The sequence below is a fragment of the Bubalus kerabau genome, chromosome 17 (genome assembly GCF_029407905.1).
Source record: "Bubalus kerabau isolate K-KA32 ecotype Philippines breed swamp buffalo chromosome 17, PCC_UOA_SB_1v2, whole genome shotgun sequence".
Lineage (NCBI taxonomy): Eukaryota > Metazoa > Chordata > Mammalia > Artiodactyla > Bovidae > Bubalus > Bubalus kerabau.
This window is the reverse complement of record NC_073640.1, coordinates 43,252,327-43,278,279: the sequence shown is the minus strand read 5'-3', so window position 1 is coordinate 43,278,279 and position 25,953 is coordinate 43,252,327. Positions and strand designations below refer to the sequence as shown.

At 42.9% G+C, this 25,953-nt stretch overlaps 1 protein-coding gene across 1 annotated transcript in view; it reads right to left on the bottom strand.

The window, feature by feature from the left end:
* Nucleotides 1-25,953, bottom strand: part of HYDIN (HYDIN axonemal central pair apparatus protein) — a 419,919-nt gene that overhangs the window by 97,756 nt on the left and 296,210 nt on the right. The window contains 12 exon segments of the mRNA XM_055554109.1: nucleotides 2,155-2,304; nucleotides 2,626-2,820; nucleotides 2,968-3,095; nucleotides 3,324-3,460; nucleotides 3,889-4,016; nucleotides 5,836-5,963; nucleotides 7,617-7,794; nucleotides 10,779-10,916; nucleotides 13,503-13,712; nucleotides 13,962-14,073; nucleotides 17,856-17,942; nucleotides 18,645-18,752. Of these exon segments, the coding sequence (XP_055410084.1) occupies nucleotides 2,155-2,304; nucleotides 2,626-2,820; nucleotides 2,968-3,095; nucleotides 3,324-3,460; nucleotides 3,889-4,016; nucleotides 5,836-5,963; nucleotides 7,617-7,794; nucleotides 10,779-10,916; nucleotides 13,503-13,712; nucleotides 13,962-14,073; nucleotides 17,856-17,942; nucleotides 18,645-18,752 (1,699 nt within the window).

The window sequence follows — 25,953 nt, the reverse complement described above, 5'->3', positions numbered from 1 at the left end:
GTCGCGTCTCATTCTTTGTGATCATATGGACTGTAGCCTGCCAGGCTCTTCTGTCCATGGGACTTTCCAGGCAAGAATACCGGAATGGGTTACCATTTCCTTCTCCAGGGGATCTTCTGACCCAGGGATTGAAACTGCGTCTCTTATGTCTCCTGTATTGGCAGGTGGGTTCTTCACCACTAGCTCCACCTGGGAAGCCCTTGTACACAGCCAGTAAATTTCTCTCCCAACATTGCATTCCAATGTTCATAACAGCACTGTTTACAATAGTCAAGATATGGAAGCAACCTAAATGTCCATCAAAAGATGAATGCATAAAGATGATGGGGTACATATGTACAATGGAATAAAAAAGAATGAAATAATACCATTAGCAACATGGATGGACCTAGAGATACTAAGTGAAGTAAGCCAAAGGCAAATATCATATGCTATCACATATGTGGAATCTAAAAAAGTGATACAAATGAACTCATTTACAAAGCAGAAACAAACTGGGCCACAGAAAACAAATTCATGGTTTCCAAAAGGGATAGTGGGGTGGGGGCAAAAATAAAGCCTTTGGGATTAACTTATATGAACCACCATTAACAAAACAGGTAAACCAACAAGGACCTATTGTATAGAACAGTAAACTCTACTCAATATCTTTTAACAACCTATAATAGACAAGAGTCTAAAAAAGAATATATATATATATTTATATATAACTGAATCACTTTGCTGTGCACTTGAAACTAACACAACATTGTATACTGTAAGTTAGCTATACTTCAATAAAAATGATGCGTAAAAAATTCCTCTCCCATTTGGTGGAAATATTTTATTAATTTTGATCAATTCTAATTCAGCATTTATGGAATTGTGCAAACAAATCTATGTTTTTTACTATATTTACTGATAATTCTTTCATTCAGTAAGACGTCCAAAATCTTGAGTAACCCCGCTCATAGTCTTAGGACTTCCTAAGAATGACAAACACGTTAGTTTTCTTTTCTTTTAAAGGATCAGAGAGATTTTGATGATATTAGAAACAGGGACTCTATTTTAGAATCAGATATGAAACCATTCACTTTTCTTTCTTCTCACTAGATTCTTAAGCATCTCATCAAACCTGTTACCCGGAAAACAGGAGTTAACTATAGGTGTTTTATAAAACTCACATCCATTTCTTCTTTTAAAAGAATAGAGGAAAAACATCTCCCAAATGCATTAGGCTTTGAGCAAAAGTCTTTACAGTGTAACCTCTTGAGATCCTCTCTGGTTCTAGGATTTTATCATTTTTCACTGTGTTCTTTGTCAGGAGTAGCAGCAGCAGCAAAAGAGACATTTGTGAGGCCCAGGGAGTATGTTTATCAGGAAGTACTTATTATTATCACAACTACTGATGATAATAGTAAGTAGATATTGAGCCAGGACATATAGAGCAGAATGCTGTGCATTTTATTCACAGTAATTCATTTCCTCTTCAAAATGACCCTAGGAGGTAGCTATTGCAGGTCAATAATGTCTTACCTGAAACCCTAGGGGCCAGATGCTTTAAAAATTCAGATTTTTAAAAAGGTAAACATACTGCATGCCCTATGTTATAAAGTATCCTCTGCAGGGTCCCCTGGAATCAAGCACATTATTATTTCTGTGGCTGTAGTGTTTGAGTCTGCAAACCAAGGCGGGTAAATAAAGGTTAAGTAGTTTCATGTCAGCTCAGATGAGGTTTTTCTGCCAAATGAATTTGGGTCTGAAACTTATGAAATTCTACCCCCCCACCCCCGTTTCTAGGTCTTATTGGATTTTGAAATTGCAATAAGGGATTTGGGGACATATGATATTATTATTTTTCATTTTATCTGTGAGCAAACTGAGGTCTAGTGAGGCTGAGTAATTTGCCCAAAATCATGCTCCCTCCAAGCACAAAGGAAGAAGGCCACTAAGCCAGGTCTACTGATAGAAGTCAGGGTGTTAGATAGGAATCGGCAGCAGCGGTGCTCCTAACCACCAGGACGACAGCTCCGGTATGAACCAGAGTATTGGATGTCATAAGCAGAACAACGAGGGACGGGTCACTCAAAACTTCCCTGGAGATCAATTAAGCATGGACTTCGAGTAAATCTCAGAGAGATCCAGGGAGTCTGACTATATTTCTTTAAAGCTTACCTCCTCTTTGGGCATGAATTTCACTTGCATGTTGGACCTCTCACCAGGATCCAAGACCCCTGAAGTGGGCTGAATCTCAAAGATCCGTGTCTTTGGCTTTAATTCAGCACACAGTTTGCGTCTTAAGTATTTTGGCATGTGTTTCTCCAGCTGGTGAAGTAATATTAGACAATTAGATCATTTTCTTTGGAAAACGATTCCATTCCACTCACTCAACCCATGTTTACTGATTACCTCCCAGGTGTCAGGGGATGTGTGGAACCCGGGACACCAAGATCAATAGGATATTTGCCAGACAGCATGACCCGATAGGCCCTTGAGTGTTGGGCTGAGGGCCGACATTTTATTCAGGAGGCAGTGGTTGTCACTGAAAGTCTTTGAGGGTGAAATGAAGAGAGTGAAAGTCTAGAACTATAAAACTGGCATAAATGGAGATGGGAAGAAGGCGACAACGGGCCAAAACTCACTTACCTTGCTAACAACTTGCTTATGGCTCTGGACAAACCATTCACAAGGGACTTGGAGGTGATTGGAAAGCTGAATAGTTTCCACAAGGCACTGTCCACACTGAATCGTGGCAAACTCCACTTTTCCACAAGACAGGGTCATACTGGGAATGGTCACCTTGGCTTGCAGACAGATGTGAACTGGTGGCCCTCCAACCACCTAGGGTGGGCATAAAATTGCTGTTACCACATAGCACAGGCTTGGAGGAAGAATCATGGCTTTGAAATAGTTGGGATCATCACAGGGTGGTCAGCAAGCAGGGCTGGAAGCTGGGGAGGATCAGCTGGACCCAGTGGCGCGTCTTACCTTGATGGGCAGAATGACCTCTTTGTTGCCAACAGAAACATTGCCCCCTTGTGTGTCAAATCGCACTTCAAATGTTTCCGTTTCACAGTAAGGCAGATTCTTCACACGATCTAGCTCAATACTAAAGCCTGGACCAAGACAAACAAAACTTCTTTGTGGGAAGGAAAAGTAGCAATCAAGAGCTGCTCTAGAGAGAGCCCATCTGAGCCAGGACAATCCCTCAAAGTGTTGACTAATAGCCCAACACTTCTTTCAGTTGATCCCAGAAGAAACATAACCACCTCTCCAGGACAGTACAGCTGGGCACCTTGTCAGAAATGACAGCATACAATAGGAAGGGTCTCCAGCCTGGTCACCTGTGTCATGAAGGACACGCTTCTCTGCATGGAAGGACACTGGAAAGTGACTGGTGTTGGTGATCTTGATGATGTGGGTTTGGACGTCACCGAGGATGATGTAGCCAAAGTCCAGGATGTATTCTGGTAGCTGGACTCTGAAACAGTGAACACGCTCTCCTTACCACTCACGTTTCCATATGTGAGACAGGATGAGGCTCTCGTCTGTTCCCTCTGCAGAAGTCCCTTCTGTGGGGACTTCTGGGAGAACCACCACTCTCCAGAATGGAGGCTAGGGACGAGACACCTCCCCCAGGAGACCACACTTCTGCTGTAGCCCTCATCTCTAAATGCAGTCAATGCTGGTCCTTAAGCACCTGAAGCCCAGCCTGTCCATTACACAAAGTGGGAGGTTTCTAAGAGGCAGAGACCTGCCTGGCTGGCTGGCTGCTGGAGAACAGCAGATATGTGAAGCGAGTGGATTTCATCCCAATGTGATCAACCATTAATTCAGGGAGCACTCTGGTGGAGGGCACCACCAGCTCTGCTACATTCTGAAACAAACGTGACAGGGAAGGTCGCTTACTTGATTGGCTTACGGCGACTCCGATGGTAGAAGTCATCCATGGAAGCAGGGACAATTGATTTCTGATGTTCTATGGCATAGTCTTGGACTATAAGTCGCTCTACTTCCATCTGGAGGTAAGCATTTAACTGGAGCAAGAGAGAAGAGCACGTGAATAAACTCTTTTAGAATATGCATTCTCAGTGGGGGCAACTTCACCCCAAGGGGGCAAAAACTACTTTGGAGGCAAAGTCAGAAAATCTTAGATATTACAATGGCTTGTGGCCCTCCAAGGGGTCAGAGTACATAAATAGATATACAGTATAACTATGGGGTTAAATTTTTTATTGTAGGATAGAGTGGGCTAAACAAACTGTGCATCTATGCCATGGACTATTACTCAGCAGTGAAGTAAGGAATGAACTATTTATGTTAATGGTTCTCAAGGGCATTATGCTGAATGAAAAAAAAACATCTCCAAAGGTTGCATATTGTATGATTCCATTTATATAACTTCTATGCTCATAACAAGAGTACAGAGATGGAGAACTATAGTGGTTGCCAAGTGAAATGGGTGGGGAGCCTGGGGATGGCTACATCAATGTAAGCATGTAAGGGCAAAAACAAATTAAAAATAAGAGGCTCAAGGGAGTTCACGGTTGCTGAGTGGTTAGTATTCTGGACTTTCACTGTTGTGGTCCAGGTTTAATCTGGGAACTGAGATCCCACAAGTTGTGCGGCACAGCCAAAAAAATACAGAGGCTCAATTCTCCCTGTTAAAAATAAGGGTGGAGACCTATTCCAGCTTCACTTTTCTTGAGCATTTACTTAAGAAAACTTGCAAGTTCTTTCTTTGTCTCTTAGAAAGGTTCGATGCACGATACTGGATGCTTGGGGCTAGTGCACTGGGACGACCCAGAGGGATGGTATGGGGAGGGAGGAGGGAGGAGGGTTCAGGATGGGGAACACATGTATACCTGTGGCGGATTCATTTTGATGTTTGGCAAAACTAATGCAGTTTTGTAAAGTTTAAAAATAAAATAAAATTAAAAAAAAAAAGAAATATATATATATAAATATTTTTAGAGGGTAAGCTTTTTGTCAGCTTCATAACCCAGGAGTGTCTTTCTCAAGGACCTGGGAACCATCTCTTTGACATGGTTTGACATCTCTGTGCCACCATCAAGGAATACAGAGCCCCGTCTCCCAGTTTCCATGGAGGGACAGAGTCCAACTTTAGAGGACTCTATCATAAAAACACAAGAGGTTTGTTTTCCCTTTGGGTAAAGCCAATTAGCTAACACAGATGGTCATTCCAATTACCATGTGAGTTCAGCATGAACTAAGTGTGACAAATGGTGCTGTCTAGTCCTCTTACCCGAGGACTAGTTATAGTTCTTAAGGACTAGTTACTGTTTACTTTGAGAACATGCATATAATGGGTTATATATAGTGGGATTGTATCTGCTTGGCTCCATGAAAGACTGAGATTTCTTTCTGTCTTTGCAATCTCTTAGCAGACTAGCAGAAACATGGAGCACTTTCTACTTTAATGCTTATCAATAATAAAGTTGGATTCTTTCTTCATGGAGAGATATTGTGGGTTGGAAAGAGAGTTTGTTTGTAATTCTATTTTCCCTTAACAAGCACAAGGGATACTTAGGAGATGAAACACTTCTGTGTTTTAATTGTGGTGGTATTTACACAAAGCTATACATGGAAAAAGTGGGTAGAATCACACACACATACAGATATGCATACACATGTAGACATGCAGACAGACAGACACACGAGTACATATAAAACTGATGAAATCTGAATAAGCTCTGTGGCTTGTACTAATGTCAGTTTTCTAGTTTCTATATGGTTCTATAGTTACATAAGATGTTACCATTGGGAAAAACTTTTTTTTTTTTCCTTGCAGCTTCCTGTGAATCTAGTTCCTGTGCAGAGTGAGGCCAGTCTTACCTCAGAAGAATTGTCATCAGGCACAGTCTCCTCTGGTGTCTCTAAGTGATAAAGCGTTTCACATTTATTGTACTCTTTCTCTAGGTTTTTTCTGGCCTGATTTAAGAAGATTTCATATTTTTCACATCCTGTGGGGATTGGAATTAGAAGTAAATCTGGATGGCTAGAAATATACGAATTATGCCTAAAACATAGATTCTAAGCTCAGGGTCAATAAAATGAGAAGGGAAGTGAACTTTGTGATACCTCGCCTACCATGTTTTCTCTGCTTCAGAGGATATTTTGTACCAGAGACCTCACTGAAGTTTATAACATTATGCTTTAGTGAGGTACCGTCTAGTTCTCAAGAACTTCATGGCAGTAACATCCTGAGTCAGTTGTGGGGTGACCAGCTGGATCCCAGCTTTCTTGCTATTTCTCCAGTTTAAGCACAGATGGCTGCACCACTTGGGAAACCTCTCCATGTTGGACAAACCCAGATGGATGGCCACCCTTAGGCTGGTCTTCATGTTTGTTGATTATTTATTAACTAAAAGAATATATTTGATTCAAGTTGCTTTAACTACAACTAAATAAGCTACAGTCCCCCCCGAATCAGGGAGGATGGGCAACGGCCGGAGAAATGTCAGACACCCAAGTTCACCAGTAAGCTAGCACAAATTCAAATGCCCAAGTAGACAAAGTAATTAAAGTGCCTTCTGTGAAATCACAGGAAGTGCTGAGGCTGTGGTGAACTGGAGCAGAGAAAACCCAACTAATACTCAGATTTAAATTATTTTAAAGCTCTGTATTGGTTAAACATGTGTACTGCCATAAAGAGGCCAGATTGGCATCCAGTTTTCAGCCATGAGGCAAAGGATTTCCTTCTTGAAATTGTATGTGGAGCTGGACTAACCTATGTCTGGTTGGAACTCTAGATGGTAGAGAGTAACATGGTCTTAGATTTACTAACATTTGTGTTCATATTTTCAGGAAGCAGACAATTGGGATATAATGAATCAACAGGTGAGTTAGTGACTTTGGGGAGTGGGGTAGGAGGAAAGGCTGAGGTGGGAGAGCTTAGTCGGAAGCTGCTTAGGTAATGTGGGTTTCAAGGAACTTCAAGAGTGAAAAGTTTCTCTTGACTCCTCATCCTGCAGCCCATGTTAGGAAGAAAGAGCCAGTTAGTCCATGGCTCAAAAAGCTGCTTCGTTGAGCTTCAGAATCTGCTAAGACAGAAATACTCTGGTACAGAGTGATGGCTCCGAGAGTTGGATGTTGCCCAGAAAAGCCTTGGCTAGGGATGTGGGCAGACAATTAATAACTGTCTAAAAAAAAAAAATAACAGTCTAAATTAGCCCAAACTGAGTAATGCCAGCATAAGGGGTTGGAACCTTGGTTGCTTCTCTTTACAGTTTATATTTTGAGAATTGTACTCCTTGCAGTAAAATTAGCCGTAGCCTTCTCAATGGCCAAACGTGAGTGACAACTCAGGGAGAGAGTGCAGCTGGAAGGAACATGCCATAGAAGAAAAGGCATTTGGAAGTACGAAGTCCTGATCACTCTGTAATTTAATAATGGCGAAATTGGCCAAATGTCTTAATCTGGGACTGTCATGGACATATCTTGTTGCACTTGTCTCAGGTCATCCAGTCAACTTCAACTCTTGATGTGTTTTGCAACTGAGGAATAACACAAAAGGAGGACTGCCAAACAAATAATGCAGACTGCCAGCACTCTTGAAAAGCAGCTAAAATGCATCTTGTCATCCAGTGGGGAAATATTACAGAGGGTAGAAGCACCTTTGAGGTTCCTGGGGAGATCGAGGCAGATTCGGGGAAAGATTCCCTCTCCACTCAGAGTAATATTTTCTGGGTCCAGGTGGGCAATCTGTATCTGGAAACTTCTTTGAAAGATCTCAGGCACTCCAGGTAAGTAATAAACCTTCAATACTTGCTCTTTATGGGAACTGATAAAACCCTATGTGGCAGAAAGATCAGAGAGAACTTTAAGTAAAATTTACAATAGACTCTTGCTTCCAGCAGTTTGATGCACTGAATAATAACCCCAAGGGCTTAGTGTATGCCATAGTGTCCACTCACACTCCTCTCCCAAGATTCATTCCTATGCAGATGTGAGAAAAAGACAGACAATAGAAAAATAGGAAGCATATATGGGCAGGCATTTCATAAAAGAGGAAAACGGAACAGCAAGTCAACTCAGTGAAAGCTGCTTATTCTCATAAGTAATCAGGGAAATGAAAATCAAGATCATAATGAAAAAAATTTTAACCATAAGATTGGCAAACTTTGCCAAATTTCAGTGAGACTATGAACCAAAAGAAACTCATTTACATCTGGTGGGAAATCACCAGATTTTTCACAGGAAAAATCACCATGAAAACTGTGTTAGCACCTCCTTATAAAGTTGAACAAATGCATAGCCTATGACTTCAAGATTTCACTCCTAGGAAAATTCTCTGTGAAAACTCTTCCACCTGTTGGCAGGGACACAGGTACAAGAGTATCTGTAGCAGAATTATTTAACAGCAAAACTTGGGCGGGGGGGGAAATCCCCAAATGTGTTTTGACAGGGAAAAGGAAAACTACCTTCCATGTAGTAGTCACAAAATGAGTAATGTACATTAGTGAAAATAAATGAACTATATCTACATGCAACAGTGTAGACTAGCCTTAAAAACAAAATATTAGGGGGAAAAATTGCACAAATTACAGGTACTGAGGACATTTTTATAAAGCTCAAGATAAATCAAAATTCCATAAAATGAAATCTCCATGAGGGCAGGTATATCTGTATGTTTTGTTTACTATTCGACTACAAGTTCTAGAAAAATACCTGGTCATTGCAGGTGCTTAGAAGTTTTGATAAATTAATAAACTAAAAGTACTTGATGTAAAGATGCATGCATATGTAATAGAACTGTATTTTACAAAGAGAATGACAAACATGTAATTCAGACTAGTGGTTGCAGGCCCGGGGGTAGCCAGAAGGAGTATGAGAGGCAAAAAGAGCCTGGGTAGATTGTAGTATGTTGAACTGCATGCACCAACACACAAATGATTTCAAAAATATTAGTGATGTTCTGAGTTTGAAGATGGGTGGTAGGTGGGGTACTCATTTTTTTTTTTATGCTCTGTAAGTCAAACACATGTGATATGGATATCTTCTACATACATCAAATATCATATAATAAATCTTAAAAATTGTGAATAAGGTCACAAAATAAAAACTCTAGGTCAGTAATCAGAAAATAAAAGTGGGAGAATTTTATGGTAAAAAAAACTACCAGAAAAGGCAAATCAGCCTAGAATATAAACCAGGGAAAATGCTATTATAGATTCAAGTTATTTAGAAGTGCTTTAAAAGTCATCTTTGAAGGGAACTCTAATAATTTTTAAACATATTTTATTGTCTTTTGATGTTTACAACTGATGTATATTCTTTGAGGAAAAATTAGAGAACGAAGACAAGAAAAAGCCTGAGTCATGCAAACTTATGGAGTCTTAATGTACACCGACAGATCACTGTGGTTAATCCAGGTCAAAATATTAACTCAAAATCTGACCCCCTGAGGTACCTGGCAAAAACAAGCGCAACACTCCTGGAAGCGTCACATTACAATCCAGGGTGAATGAGGCTCTCCCAGGGAGAACACTCTCAGCTAAAGATGACCCCACGCCAAACATTACAAACCATACAGGGAAAGCAGTGATAATGAAAGAGAGTCAACAGTCACATAAATAGGAATAATAATAACTCAATCAGAAAAATTTAAAAGAATGTACAAAATGACTAGTGATAAATGAAGAAATTAAAATCCCAAGTGAAAGTGGTGAATCAGATGGAATTTCTGAAATTAAGACAGTAGGGTTAAACAGATTATACTCAATTGAAAAGAAAATTAGGTAACTAAAAGAGCTGAGGTAGTTATATAGAAAACAGCACAGAGAGATAAAGAGTAAAGAGATACACATGTGAAATATAGGTTAAGAAACATGGACAGAGTGAGAAGGTCCAACATATGTCTAACGTTTGCTTTAGCAGACTAGAGAAAGACTAGAGAAAGTAGGGTAGAAGCAATACTTGAAGAGATAAGAAATGAAAGACACAGATCCTCAGAATGAAGGTGTGCTGTGTACTTGGTCGCTCAGTCATGTCTGACTCTTTGCAAACTCCATGGACTGTAACCCACCACGCTCCTCTCTCCACGGGGATTCTCCACGGGTAAGAATACTGGAGCCTGCCAAGCTCCTCTGTCCATGGGGATTCTCCAGGCAAGAATACTGGAATGGGTTGCCAAGCCTTCCTCCAGCGGATCTTCCCAACCCAGGGACTGAACCCAGGTTTCCTGCATTACAGGAGGATTCTTTACTGTCTGAGCCACCATAGAAACCCAAGAACACTGGAGTGGGTAGCCTATCCCTTCTCCAAGGGATCTTCCCAGCCCAGGAATCAAACCAGGGTCTCCTGCATTGCAGGTAGATTCTTTACTAGCTGAGCTACCAGGGAAGCCAGAATGATGGAATGAACATATAACCAAGAAAAAGATACAGTCATGATTACTATAAAATGTATAGAACCAAATCACAGTATAAACAACATACCAAACCTTGTGAAAGACAGCTACTGTGCTACTTCAAAAGATGCGATGTTAATATTGTGAATTAATATTAATAAACAAAGAATAATTCAAAGTAAAAAGCATTAAAAGGGAAGAAAGTGGTTATTTAAAATAGATAAAATACACAGTCCAGGAAGAACACTTAATAGTCATTAAATCTTGTGTCTTCAATAACACAGAAATAAAAAATGTATAAAATGAAACTTTATATACTGTTATATACCATTTTATATACACCAGGGTGTGGCTTACAGGTTTGAGTTTGGGCCCCTCCTACCATGATCGGTGGCTGTCATGGGTGGGTGTGGGGTAGGCTACTTACTGAGAGAGGCTGGATGAGTGGCACTCCTGGTAGAAGGTTGTCTGCTGAAGACTGGGGGTCAGTCAGAACCCTGAACTCAAAGCCAACTTTCCCAGTGTTCTTGAGAGTGATTTCTTTCTCTGTGACCAGGTCAAACAGCTTGAGAGGAGAAAAAGGAGATGAGTGACTCCCCTGCCACCCACCCTCCGAGATTCTGGCGTCATTCTGACCAAGGTGAATAGACAAGCATGCCTCACGTACATGTATTTCATTTTCCATGAGGTGTGTGCCGTGTACTAAGTTGGTTCAGTTGTGTCTGACTCTTTGAGACTGCATGGACTGTAGCCCGCCAGGCTGCTCTGTCCATGGGATTCTCCAGGCAAAAATACTGGAGCGGGTTGCCATGCCCTCCTGCAGGGGGTAGATGTGGGCCAATCCACATTTTAGTATCACAACCAGGTGACTACTGGGTGGGAGGAGCACTGGACCCTGCAGTCTGGCTCTAGTCTTAGGTCTTCTAACAACTAATTTAGTTTAGTACAGCTGTGGGTAACCTCCCTAGACCTCTGTTTCTTTACCACAAGGAATTCATATTAGAGGATCTTAAAGTAAGCTTTTTTACATTAAGAAGATTTGGATAAGATTTGAGTTCAGAATTCTAGAGTGAATGTTTCTATTTTTACAGAGAGACATGGGAGTAATAGGCCAGACATGTTCTTTTTCCTGGGATTTTGCTAACACAACCCAAAAGGTCCAATAATCACAAACTGAAGCCACTTAAGGGGCTCTTAGAATAAACTGGGGCAAGAACTAGCTGATTCAAAGGAAGCACTCTGAGCTGAGCCAGAACCAATCGCCCAGAAGACCTTGGAGATAAGGAGTGAAAGAGAATTCTATTTAGTCAACATGATACACAAAGTGTCAATAGGTGTTGGGTGAATTTGATTTTCAGCACAGTCTTTAACTTATTAATATACATGTACACATGCAATTCAGTAATAATACATGCTGCTGCTGCTACTACTGCTAAGTCACTTCAGTCGTGTCAGACTCTCTGCGACCCCAGAGACGGCAGCCCACCAGGCTCCCCCGCCCCTGGGATTCTCCAGGCAAGAACACTGGAGTGGGTTGCCATTTCCTTCTCCAATGCATGAAAGTGAAAAGTGAAAGTGAAGTCGCTCAGCGACTTGTGTCCGACCCTCAGCGACCCCATGGACTGCAACCTACCAGGCTTCTCCATCTGTGGGATTTTCCAGGCAAGAGTACTGGAGTGGGGTGCCACTGCAGTGGCTATATAATGGGGAGTCTAATCCCCATTAAAATTTGGTAGGAGATACAGTATCTGAGTACATAACACTAATTCTAACTGGGAAGAGAAGCTGTACAGACATAGAATTGACAATTCTTCCAAAGCAAGATTTAGAAAGTAAATTATATTATTATATTATGGCAAAGACTATACTTAAGTATAGCCAAGAGAATGTAGTGTAGGAGGAAGGTAACAGAGGGATGGAGCTGAGCTGGGTCTTAGAGTATGTGTGAGTTTGGAGTTGGCAGAGTGGAGAATGAAAGGGATAATACAACAGGAAAGAGGGAGGCAGGAAGGGCTGGGGTGCATTAGGGCTAGTGGGTAAACCAGTCTGACTATAAACGAATAAATGGTTTATAATGGGAAATCATGAGAAATAAAGTTCAATATATAGGGAGCATCAGTTAATAGAGGGACTTAGGATACCCTTACTCAGGTGGAGGAACCTGGCTCTGATCCACAGAGTGACTCATGATTGAATGCATTCTCCGATCCAGGCATAGTACTGACCACTTGGTGAAATAGGAATTGCTACCCCATTCCCATTTTATAGGTGAGGGATGCTGAGACTTTGAGAGGTTAGGTGACAGTCACAGTCAGTAGGAAGTAAAAGTAAGATAACCTCCCAGTTCTTCTGACCACAGAACAATGTTTTCTTCTCTATGCTGCTTTTCCAAATGCCACTGGGGTTAACTGTTCAGGGATTGATGGCATGAAAATGTAATCTGGGGGAAATCTATCTGACAGTGATATTTAGATGGGTTATAGGTAGAAGCCAGGAATGCATTGTAATCCCTTGTCTCATGGGTCCGTGGACCAGCAGCGTCGACATCACCTGGGAGCTTGTTAGAAATGCAGAGTCTCAGGCTCCATCATGGACCTACTGAATCAGAATCTGCACTTGAACAGGACTCCAGGTGATTCGTACACACATCATAGTCTGAGTAGTAATTTAGGCATAGCTTGATGAGATCCTGGAGTGTGATAACTGTATTGGTGATGGGAAAGGAAAACCAGCTCAGAAGAATTATGTTTGATGAAGGAACAAACCCTGGAGGGTGTAAGGATGTGGGGAGGCGAGGGACAGAGTGCAGTGGAAAATTCCGTAGAGGTCGTAAACTCAAGGGGCTGAGAAAGGAGGAGTCCTACGGAAAGAAATAAAGAGCCTGGAATGGGCTTTTGGATTGAGAATAAAGATCCAAATTTTAGGGTCTAACATGCAGAATTTGAGGATACAATAAGAAAAGCAAGTGAAAATGTCTGGCACGTGGTTGGCAGTAGAAGGATGATCAGGGTTAGGAAGCAGATTAGGGATCAAGGACAGGGGTGATGGTGAGACTATGAAGACTGAGGTTCCAGGAGAGATGAGAGCACAAGGACTTTGACCAATATTGAAGGCAAACCCAGAAAAATCTCCTCCTGATGGCTGGCAATACCTGTAATCCATAGTTAATATCCTTGGTGTCAAAGGAGTAGTTGACCAGGGAGGCCTCTCCCCTTAGTATGATCTCATAGGTGGGTCCTCCTTCCACTTCGCACAGAGCCTTAGCCTGCGCAATGATGTCACAGTGTCCATAGAAGGTGAATGATATCTGGTGGCTACTGTGTGGCCGCAGCACTCCATAGAGGGGCAAAATATCAAACACCTGCAGAGAAAGTCATTCCACAGGAAGGTCTTTTGCAAAGGGTAGGCTAAAGTTCAGCCAGCTTACAGACTGACTCTTCACTTTACCTTTCTTGATTCTACGAAAGGTGACTAACTCAGCACTCTGAAAATATATGATGATAAGGCAGTAATGGTGCTTGGGAAATTTTCAATTTCTAACTTGGGGGCAGGTGCTCAGTAAAAAGAGTTAATATCAGATGGCTTTAGGGCCCATGAGGTGTTAACTTACTTCTTCTACCCCAATGGAAAACATTTCATCCCGCTCAAAGCTCCATGGGGATTCATGAAACTCCCTGTGGCTCTGGTTCACGTCTATTCTTTCTGTTTCAGCAGAGTTCATTCTCGATCCCTAGGGATTCGAGGTGTGAGGAAAAACTTGTAAGCATTCATAATTTGTCATCAATGTGCTTCTCCCCTTCACTGACAGAAAAATGAAGTAGGTTGCATATATTTTAAAATAGCACCTTTCCCCTCCCACCTGCCCCCTGCCCCCCACCCATCCCCTGCCCCCCGCCCCCCATTCCGAGATAACTGGGCAAGCATCCAAGATGTATGTACAAGGATGTTTACTGCAGTGTTATTTATAATAGCAAAACTCTGGAAGTAAACTAAATGCCTATCACTAGGCAGGTAGGGGGGTCACTTTAAGTGAAGTGTGTGTGGTACCTCTACCTGTGGAGGATGATGCAGTGTGCATTTATGAACCAAGGATGACGTGCATTACTGATATCATCAGTAAAAAAGCAGTTCCATTTGTGTAATATTTAGTTCAGTTCAGTAACTCAGTTGTGTCCGACTCTTTGAGACCCCATGGACTGCAGCAGGCCAGGCTTCCCTGTCCATCACCAACTCCTGGAGCTTACTCAAACTCATGTCTATCGAGTTGGTGATGCCATGCAACCATTTCATCTCATATGTGTGACATTACATATGCCTAGGTATCACACCTGCAAGTGTGAGTGTGTATAAATTAACTCAGATTTTCATATGCAAATAGAGATATCTGGGAGGGTAAATGCTAAAGTTTTTCATGAATGGTGGGATTTAGAAAATTTTTGCTTTCATTTTTCTATATTCTTAAATTTTCTATGACATCTTAAAAATAAATAGAAAGGTTAAAAGATCAAAATACAAATCAATCATTAGGTTATTCTGCAGATTTAAATATATATGTGTGTGTGCATAGTGTGAGTATATACAAATACATTTATATTCTGATTTTTCAGTTAACATTATAGCATGACTGACACCTTCCCATATGACTAAATATTCTTTACAAGCATAATTTAAAATACTTTAAAAAACGGAACATGTAGTATTTTTACTTAATGTATCAGTTCAGTTCAGTTCAGTCATTCAGTCGTGTCTGACTCTTTGCGACTCCATGAATCACAGCACGCCAGGCCTCCCTGTCCATCACCAACTCCCGGAGTTCACTCAGACTCATGTCCATCGAGTCAGTGATGCCATCCAGCCATCTCATCCTCTGTCATCCCCTTCTCCTCCTGCCCCCGATCCCTCCCAGCATCAGGGTCTTTTCCAATGAGTCAACTCTTCGCATGAGGTGGCCAAAGTACTGGAGTTTCAGCTTTAGCATCATTCCTTCCAAAGAACACCCAGGGCTGATCTCCTTCAGAATGGACTGGTTGGATCTCCTTGCAGTCCAAGGGACTCTCAACAGTCTTCTCCAACACCACACTTCAAAAGCATCAATTCTTTGGCTCTCAGCTTTCTTCACAGTCCAACTCTCACATCCATACATGACCACAGGAAAAACCATAGCCTTGACTAGACAGACCTTTGTTGGCAAAGTAATGTCTCTGCTTTTGAATATGCTATCTAGGTTGGTCATAACTTTTCTTCCAAGGAGTAAGCGTCTTTTAATTTCATGGCTGCAGTCACCATCTGCAGTGATTTTGGAGCCCAAAAAAATAAAGTCTGACACTGTTTCCACTGTTTCCCCATCTATTTCCCATGAAGTGATGGGACTGGATGCCATGATCTTCGTTTTCTGAATGTTGAGCTTTAAGCCAACTTTTTCACTCTCCTCTTTCACTTTCATCAAGAGGCTTTTGAGTTTCTCTTCACTTTCTGCCATAAGGGTGGTGTCATCTGCATATCTGAGGTTATTGATATTTCTCCCGGCAATCTCGATTCCAGCTTGTGCTTCTTCCAGTCCAGCGTTTCTCATGATGTACTCTGCATAGAAGTTAAATAATCAGGGTGACACTATACAGCCTTGACGTACTCCTTCCAATTTGGAACCAGTCTGTTGTTCCATGTCCAGTTCTGACTGTTGCTTCCTGACCTGCATATAGGTTTCTCAAGAGGCAGGTCGGGTGGTCTGGTGTTCCCATCTCTTTCAGAATTTTCCACAGTTTATTGTGATCCACACAGTCAAAGGCTTTGGCATAGTCAATAAAGCAGAAGTAGATGTTTTTCTGGAACTCTCTTGCTTTTTCCATGATCCAGCACATGTTGGCAATTTGATCTCTGGTTCCTCTGCCTTTTCTAAAACCAGCTTGAACATCAGGAAGTTCACGGTTCACGTATAGCTGAAGCCTGGCTCGGAGAATTTTGAGCATTACTTTACTAGCGTATGAGATGAGTGCAATTGTGTGGTAGTTTGCGCATTCTTTGGCATTGCCTTTCTTTGGGATTGGAATGAAAATTGACCTTTTCCAGGCCTGTGGTCACTGCTGAGTTTTCCAAATTTGCTGGCATATTGAGTGCAGCACTTTCACAGCATCATCTTTCAGGATTTGAAATAGCTCAACTGGAATTCCATCACCTGCACTAGCTTTGTTCGTAGTGATGCTTTCTAAGGCCCACTTGACTTCACATTCCAGGATGTCTGGCTCTAAGTGAGTGATCACATCATCGTGATTATCTTGGTCATGAAGATCTTTTTTGTACAGTTCTTCTGTGTATTCCTGCCACCTCTTCTTAATATCTTCTGCTTCTGTTAGGTCCATACCATTTCTGTCCTTTATCGGGCCATCTTTGGACTGGAATGCAAAAGTAGGAAGTCAAGAAACACCTGAAGTAACAGGTGTTCCAGTCCTGTGGCCACTGCTGAGTTTTCCAAATTTGCTGGCATATTGAGTACAGCACTTTCACAGCATCATCTTTCAGGATTTGAAATAGCTCAACTGGAATTCCATCACCTCCACTATCAGGGATTGCTCAAAATCAATTAAAAGGAAAAAAAGCTCTCATTTTCTAAAAAAAAGGACTTCATCATATTGCCTTGTGCAAATGTAATATATTCAACCAGTCTCTCATTGGGAGAATTAAGTCGTTCCCAATTTTCTTCCTCTTTCCAATAAAGCTGCTATGTATAAGGATAGTTACATGTCATTATGTAAACCTAAAAGTATATGTGTAGAATAGTACTGTAGTAGAGGAACTGTGTATTTTAAATTTTGATGTGCTCAGTTGCTAAGTGATGTCCAACTCTTTGCAACCCCATGGTGTATACTGCCAGGCTTCTCTATCCATGGGATTTTCCAGGTGAGAATACTGGAGTGGGTTGCCATTTCTTTGTCCATTAAATTTTGATACACCTGTGAAACTGCCTGTCATAAAGGCTCCACTAATTCACACCCCTATCTACAAAGTGTGAAAATGCTTGCTTCCCCCCACTCTGCCACTATAGAGACAAATCCTGTTTTAAAAGGTTGCAGATCATCATGGACACAAAGCAATTTACTTTCTCAATTTTTTTTTTTTTGCTATTTCTAAAGTGTTTTAACATACATCTTTGTATATACATCTATGTATATACAATATACATATTGTATTGTATATTGTAATAATCATTCCTGATTATTTCCTTAGGCCATCATTCTAGAAGGAGAATTTAAGAGTATGAATTTATAAACTCTCTTTCTCTCTCTTTTTTTTTTCCACCATGTAAGACAGTTCTCATTTTGTAGCCTCTATCTAGGGGCTGGGAAGAATGCATGACGGCCAAGGTCAGGGGTAACTGGCTTTTCCGTTACAGAGAAAGTCTATGTGCTGAGGTGTCTGGGTTGTCACTGAGGTGATGGTTCTGTGGGTGTTTGGTTGGGAAGTGACCTGGAAAAAGATTCATAGCCCACTCGCCCCAGGGAAAGGAAACCGTACATCTGAGATGGCCAGAGGGGGCACTTGTGCTTTTTTGTTTTCTCTTTCTTCAGATCCGACATCTTCATCCACAATAATAGTCCTAGGGAGTTTAATGAAATGTGGAGAGTCACTCATTCAGCCGCCATCACAACACAGCCTTCAGCTGCATGCTGGCCCTGCCTTCCTCTCTCCTCTGCTGCGCCCCAAAGAGTCAGTGAGGCTCCCACTCAAGAGACACTTTTCTCAAGCTGGTCAGTGCTCTGTCACTGCCTGCCCCCAAACACCCAGTCTACAGCCTCAGACTGGCCAATTCTCCAGAGGCCCCAGCCCTTTTTTCCTGGCCTATGAAGCCTTTATCTGACTTACAGAAGTTCTCAAAAGCTCAGGCAACCCTTCAGACAATTTGGATGTGCCCCCGCGTGCTCAATGTTAAGCTTCATCATTTATTAGCACATTTTTATTGTGAGACTACCAGGTTTGGCCAATTGTCACATCCTTCTCTGCCTTCTAAATAAACTTGACCTGACCCTGGCTGCAGACCTTAGGCGGATGGAGAAGGCAACATGACGGGAAGGATTCAGTCCCTCAGGAATCAGGAGGCTATACTCTCTAAGAGCAGAGATGATTTTTAACTCTGGATCCCAGACAGATGCCCAGCAAAGACTCTAACACAGAGGAGCCACTCATTAAACTGCTGGAAGAATAAATGAAGGATATGAAGAATGCGTTTGAGAATATAATTCAGTGTAGAGAAAAGAATGCTATTTAAAGAAACACATTGTGGCTTTGAGTTTGCACTTACTTAACAAAATCACTTAGGTCGATCTCGGGGGACTCTATTGCTGGGACTGCAGCCGAGCTGCCAGATGCCAGGGTTACTGGGGTGGACTCCCCCTGGGACAGCGCAAACCTACAAAACATAGGGTGGACGGGGGAACACAGTCACATCAGCTGTTGCAGGTCAGTGCCTGGTGGGCTCTTTCTTGGAGGCCAAACTGTTAACTCCTAGACCAGGTAGGTCGAGACGGGACTGCCCCACCCCTCTCTTGGACTGACCTTCCTCACTTCATAACTGAGGTTTCACTTTCTCCAAAAGTTTTCTGATCAGCCCCTTCCAATATGGGTCAAGTGTCTTTTCTCTGAGAACCCGTGGCCTCCGGGCTTCCCCTCACACACTGTTCTCCCCCTTCCTGCTAGACTGTGAGCTCGCTGGGGACTTGTATCTAATACGCCCTCTAACACAGTGCATGGCCTGCAGGGGCACGCAGGCACAGCTAGGAATTAATGAGTCACTCGGACTCCTGCTCCCGGCGGAGCAGAAAGCAGGGTAAGGTTGCGAGGCACGCACTCTCAAGTCCTGTTAGTGAGGGCTTAGCCTTTGTGGGACCCTGCCTCCCATCATGCTTGCTCTGGGTGGCTTGACTGCCTCACCCTGGTCCTGGCCTGGCCAGTTTGCTCTGTTACCACTCCAGTTCTCAGAGCCCCCAAGGGCCGAGGGGGAAAGCGGGTGACTGCACCAGCTGGTACTAAAGGCCTTATGTCCAGGTCTTATGTTCAGTTTTCACAGAATGGACCTCACAAAGGCCAAAGTGGTGGGGTCACCCCCATTCTTAGTTTTCCCAGGGTGCAGGGGCTTTTTTAAGGATACCTCCCCTCTCCCATCTCAGGCCCCTGATATTAATTTCAACCCAATTTCACTTAGATATTCATTCTGACCCCATCTGCTGTCTATGTTTTCTTAAAAGGTTCAGGAGAAATGTTATCTGTTTTATGAAGCTCCCACCACTTCCCATCTTCCTCTGAAGTTTCACAGCATTTCACGTGCACATTTTTTAGGATACTGTCCACTTCACCTGAATGCCATTTCCTAAACTTCAGATGTTCCACTACCCTCCGACTTCATGATTTCTGCCTTGTTGAGTATCACCTAATAAATCCATTTTATTGAGGTACAGCTAACATTCACAATGCACTCACTTTAAACATACAGTTTGATGAATTTTTGCATATATATATACACCTTCCCAGTATAATCATTACCTTATTAATGTATACCGCACTTAAAATGTTCATCATCTTAAGAAGTTCCCTTGTGCCTCTGCCCAGTCAACCCCCAACCCTGGCTCCAGATGAACACTCATCAGCTTTCTACCACTGTAGATTAAGCTGTGCCTACAGTTTCATGTAAGTGGAATCCTAAATATGTACTCTTCTGTGTCTGACTTCTTTTGCTCAGCATAGTGGTTCTGAGAATCATCTATACTGTTGCAAGGGGCAGTAGTCTCTTCTTTTTCATCACTGAGCAGTATTCCACAGTGTGTGTGATGACTAGAGTGTTTATCCATCTTGTTGATAAGACGCCTTGGCTTTTTCCAGCTTTTAATACTATAAATAAAGTTGCTAACAACAAATGAGTACATGTCTTTCTGTGGACATTATACTTTCATTCCTCTCAGGTAAATTCCAAGAAAGGGAACTGCTGGGCTGTATGGTATACGTATGTTTAAAATTATAGGAAAGTGCCCATTTTCCAAGGTGACTTTACACCAGTTTACATTATCACCCACAGTGATGAAAGTTCTGATTGGCCCACATCTTCACCCATACTTGGTATTCAGTATTTTAAATTGTAACTATTCAAATGAGTATGAAGTGAAGGCACATTGTGGTGTTAATCAGTAGGCTTATTTTCAAGGAAAACCTTGTATCATTACAGTAAATTAAAAACTAGTTTTATCTACCACATTTAGAAAAATCAGCATGATGGGAAAAATTAACGTCATTACTTTCTTGCCTGGTGAAGACTTGAGTTGACTCCTGCTTACTCTTTTCTAAAAGAGAGACCAGTTCGGTTTCCTCTTGAGGAAACACTGGGCTAGCACCACCCAAGCACTGTGAGCTCTTGGAGGGCAGAGTTCAAGGTCTTTCCTCTTCACCACTCACAAAGCCCAGGATCTTAGATACGGGGCATGAGCTCAGTACAGGTCTGACTGGATGGATGGATGGAGGGTTGAACAAGAACAGGAAGGCAACATGCAGGGTGATTTGGCTCTTCTGCACCTCCACCTCCACCCCATCCCCATCCAGGATGGCCTCATAAGAGCGTGGAAAAGCTCTTTTTATCTTCCACAAGTTTCCATTTGGCTCCTTTCAGGTCAGGTGTCTCTGGCTGACATTATCTTGGGCTGAAATCATACCATTCTAGGCAAAGGACAGAGGGACTGGGTGCTGGGAGGCTCATTAGACTCCGGAACCTCATCCTTGGATAAATTCTGATTCTTCAGGTCTCAGTAGGGCCCAGGAGTTAGATGTTTAATGTCTTCCCAGGTTGATTCTAATGTAGAGCCAAATTTGGACCCATTGTGGGTAGGAAAGGCCAGAGGACAGTGAAGGGCTGGAGCTGATAATTAATGTGGGGCTGTCACTCAGTCTAACCAGCTCGGGACAGTGAAGACCAGCAGAGGGTGATTCGGAGCATTTATTAAATCACCCCAGGCAGCAGACTCTCTGGGGAGACTCTGCAGGTCCCTGCCCCACATAACAGCACTCTCATCCAAAATTTGCACCCCCCTGGGATGTGGTTTGGATAGGGGGAAAAAGCATATGGGAATATCTGAAAAGTAAAAATATGAAGCTGTAGAGCGTCTGCAGACCTGAGGGAAAACAACACCTCAGCTGACAATGCTGCCTGGACATCGGGGAAGCAAGAGGTCTTTTGGAAACAAACAAAGGAGACTAGCAAAGCTGACCCACTGCTAACAGGCAGCAGACAGAGAAAGCTTCATCATAATGAAGGCTTTAACTTATCATTAAAATGGAAAACCTGCTTCAAAGAATTGAAATAGAATGTTGGGAGAGTTTTTTGGATCAAATTTCATTTTGCTCTCAGGAACAGATGATTACTTTCCTGTTATGCTGACCCAAACAGGATTAGATTCAGTTATTTTTAAAAGAGAATGCGTGGCAAACAAGGAAAATCAATACTGCTCCAGTTGCAGAGCTGCCCATGTCAGGATTGCTGAAGGAGCCAGCAAAGAAACCCTCCCCTCAGCGGTGACAGGGCTGTGTGAATGTCAGACACACTGTTCGTCAGCCACGTTGGTTTGGGCTCAGCGATTTCCCTTTCCATATTTTATTTTCAATTCATGGGTAAGTTACGATCGATGCAATCTTTTGTGTTACAAATTAAAAGAATTCCACCTCTCTTCTTTCCTGGTCTCCCTTCACCTGGATGCAGTGTTCCATCAAAACAAAACCCCAAAGGACAGGCTGGTGTTTCAGGTAATGCTGTGTATCATGGTTTAGACCACATTTGGAGATGGAATGGTGTACGTTGCACAGCCCCTGAAGTCTCTGCAGTGCAGACAAGGTCTTGAAAAAGAGGGGTACCCTTGTAGTAGACAGCGACTTTTAATTTGCGGATTCATCGAAACTTGGATTCTGGGAGCGTCCATATAAGAGGGTGAAAATGGCCACTGGCTGGATAAAAAGGTCCTGCAGGTACGTTTTGTTTGGCGCACGCTTAATATTTTTTGAAATTACTGACAGCAGCAGAGGCTGGTGCTGCACAGGCTAGGTGCACTGGGACGATGCGCCCACCCCTGGGTGCTGTGGGTGCTGGTTACACCTTTCTCTGAGCACTGCCCTGGCTCAGGGGGAGCTGCTTCACCCGCCCTGAGCTGCCGAGGAGGTTATGCGTCTCATCTCCTACAGTCTCAACTATGCAGTTGTGTCCCACCTCAGCATGGGTGGCCAGTGGGAATCTGCCTTCTGGGCCACAATGAAGGGCTAAGGCAGGCTGTCTTCCCTGTGTGCATGTCTGCAGTCCGCCTCGCCCACTCATGTGGCAGAGCGAGTGCTGATGGGGAAGGTGCTGAGCAAGTCCCATCTGTTTCGTCTGTCATTTGCTTCCCAATGTGGAAAGATCAGCAAGTGTAAGACCACAAAGCCGGGCAAGAAATATGGAAACGTGGCTGAGGCTTTGTGTTTGTGCTCAGAGAGGCTCCGAAATTTGCCTACTTTTAATGTGATTTAAAGTGATGATTATAATCTGCTCCATTTAGAAGCAGGAACTGGGGTGGGGGAGCCTATCTAATCTAGGGCAGTTTTCGAGGTGCAGTGTTGGAGGAAGGGCAGGAAGGAAGGAAAGAGAGAGGGTGGTTTAAGAAATTGAGAGAAGCGTAGGTCAGATAGTTGAGAGGAAGAATGGGAATGTAAAAAACCACCTGATAAGATCTAACAAGTAAAGATGTATGGTTTGCTTAATGTAGCACAGATTATAAATTAAAGCAATGGAAGTAGGAGGTATAATTGTAGGAGAAAATACCTTGACAATGAAATCAGTCTTGTCAAACAGCACACATTCACAGCCTTGACTTGCTGGAACTCCAGCTGGACCTCTGAACCCACGCTAGGAGCACTGATGGGACACCAGAGACTGCTGTGGGTCGTTTTCTCATTTTGTTTTCAAAATAAGGGGAGGGCGGGGAGCAGAAGGCTTGACCCTGAAGGGCCTCGTATGTCTCACTAAGGAGCTGACTTTATCCTCAGGAAAATGGGGAGTCTTCTAAAACGTTTTAAATGGGGAAGTGAAATGATCAGTAAGTTCATTTGGGCTGTAGAAAGGGGCAGGGATTTGAAGGGAATAGCCCTAGCACGACCAAACCTGTGAACCATGCCGTAAGCAGTGATGGAAAATATAACCCAATGGGATGTTCTCTGTTTTTATATGATTTTTTTTTTTTTAACAAAATAAGAATCAGGAAGCCCACACAGAAAACAGTGTTAGACATTCAGACAAAAGATAATGGTGGCCTTAGTCAAGGAGGTGGAGATGGAGATGGAGATGGAGGTGGAGCGGGACGGTCCTGTGCAGATTAGGAGGTGGGATGGCAGGACCATGGCCCTGGGACGAGGAGCTCATCCTGACAGACCGCAGCCCAAGGTCCAGCCCCACTGCTGCCGCCTCCCCAGCCTGTCCATGAGCAAGGCTGAGTGGCTGGCTAGGTAGAGGGGATGGAAATAGGAGGCCGGAGGGGCCACACTACAATCACCTATGTTCCCCTTACATTTGGCAACTTTCCCTGCCCAATACCAAGAGGAAGAGGCATGTGAAGACACTAAAAATCAAGCGGCAGCAGGACGAGCACCTCTCCTGCCACTGTGGCTGCTATCCCCGCCCTCCTGTCGTGCGTACCTCCACTGTGGCCAGCCCTGACTCCCAGCTCATTGCTTCTCTGGTCTCCATCACTGTCATCACCATCATCTGCTTCCATCTGGCACCTACACACTTTCTGACACGGAAAGCAGCCTGCCTGAGCCCTCTGTTATGTCCCAGAACGCTTCCAACTGGCCTACCTGTTCTAAGCTGGACGTTGGTGAGACACAACCGAACAGCCGAGACCTCAAGTTACTTATACTGTTTTTAAAGGTTCTCAAAAGGAACTGCTGCTTCCAGAACAATGGATCTCCCTGCAGCTATCCACCGAATCACCATGGTTCTTTAAGAACAACTTGCCTACCCAAAACTGTAAGAAATAAATGTCTGTCGTTTTAAGCCACCCAGTCTGCAATAGTTGTTTTAGCAGCCCGAATGGACTAAGACAGGCCCTAATAAAGTAACCGTAGCCAACAATTAGCATCTCTTACTCTCTCTCAACTATCACATTAAGCACTTTCTAAGGACTGCCAGTGTTTTAGTTGCTCAGTTGTGTCTGACTGTTTGGAACCCCATGAACTTAAGCCCACCAGACTCCTCTGTCTGTGAAATTCTCCAGTCAAGAATACTGGAGTGGGTAGCCATTCCCTTCTCCAGGGGATCTTCCTGACCCAGGTGGCTCAGGTGATAAAGAATCTTCCTGCAATGCAGGAGATTTGGGTTTGATCCCTGGGTTGGGAAGATCCCCTGGAGAAGGGAATGGCTATCCACTCCAGAATTCTTGCCTGGAGAAGTCCATGGACAGAGAAGCTTGGTGGGCTACAGTCCATGGGATGGCAATGAGTCGGACATGACTGAATGAATAATACTTTCACTTCCTTTTCAAGGACTGCCTAGTTAAATCTTCACAACAGGTTGATGAGGTAGGTATGATGACGGTCTTCAGTCTTCAGATGACAAAACTAGAGTAAGTCAGTGGCTGAGCTAAGTCAGCCTGGCTCCAAAGCTGATGCTCTTAACACTTTCCTGGACAACAGGAGAAGGCTCCTCCTTGGTTACTTCATGCCAGGCCATGCCCAAGGCAGTGACTCATATAGTAGGCTTTTTTTTTTTTTTTATTGTAAAAGTAATGGAATCTACAACATAAGGAACATACAGTGCATTGTCTAAAAGCTTTCTCTGGAAGAGGAGGGACCCATTCTGATTGTATCTAAATATGGAAAGCAAGACACAGTTGACCTTGCCCCTGAAGTGACTTCCTACAGTTTTGCTGGAAGGTAAGAGTGGAGGGGTGTGCCCAGAGTCTACCTTGAAGCTCTCCAGAGAGATTTCCATGATAAATGACCACTTCTATAAAAGCTCCAGAAGGTGTCTCCACTGCTACATGCTGCCGAACAGGTGGGCTGTGAAATCTCCCTTACAATCAGCTTCAAAGCTCTTCAGAAATGTTTTTAAAACAGGACAGCTTTTAAAGTCAATTTCTTCTTTTAAAAAATTTTAAGTTTTTTATTTTGTTTTGGGGTATAGCCAATTAACAACATTGTGATAGTTTTAGGTGAACAACAAAACGACTTGACCATACATATACATGTATCTCTTCTCCCCTAAACTCTCCTCCCATCCAGGCTGCCATATAACATTGAACACAGTTCCCTGTGATCTGATTTATCCACGATTGTATTAATTAAGATTTCCCAACTCCCCCAAAGCTAGCTATATCTACTAAGGGCCAGACGTTAAAAAATTGTCAATTTCTTTAACGTCTGGCCCTTAGTAGATAGCTAGCTTTGGGGGAGTTGGGAAATCTTAATTAATACAAACATGTGGATAAATCAGATCACTATATGAAGCAAGCAGATGTCATCCTAACTCAGGTTCAGATGTGTACCTATAACTTTCCACTGATTCCTTTAGAAGCCAGGTTAGTTCACACTGAATATCTAAAAGCCTGACG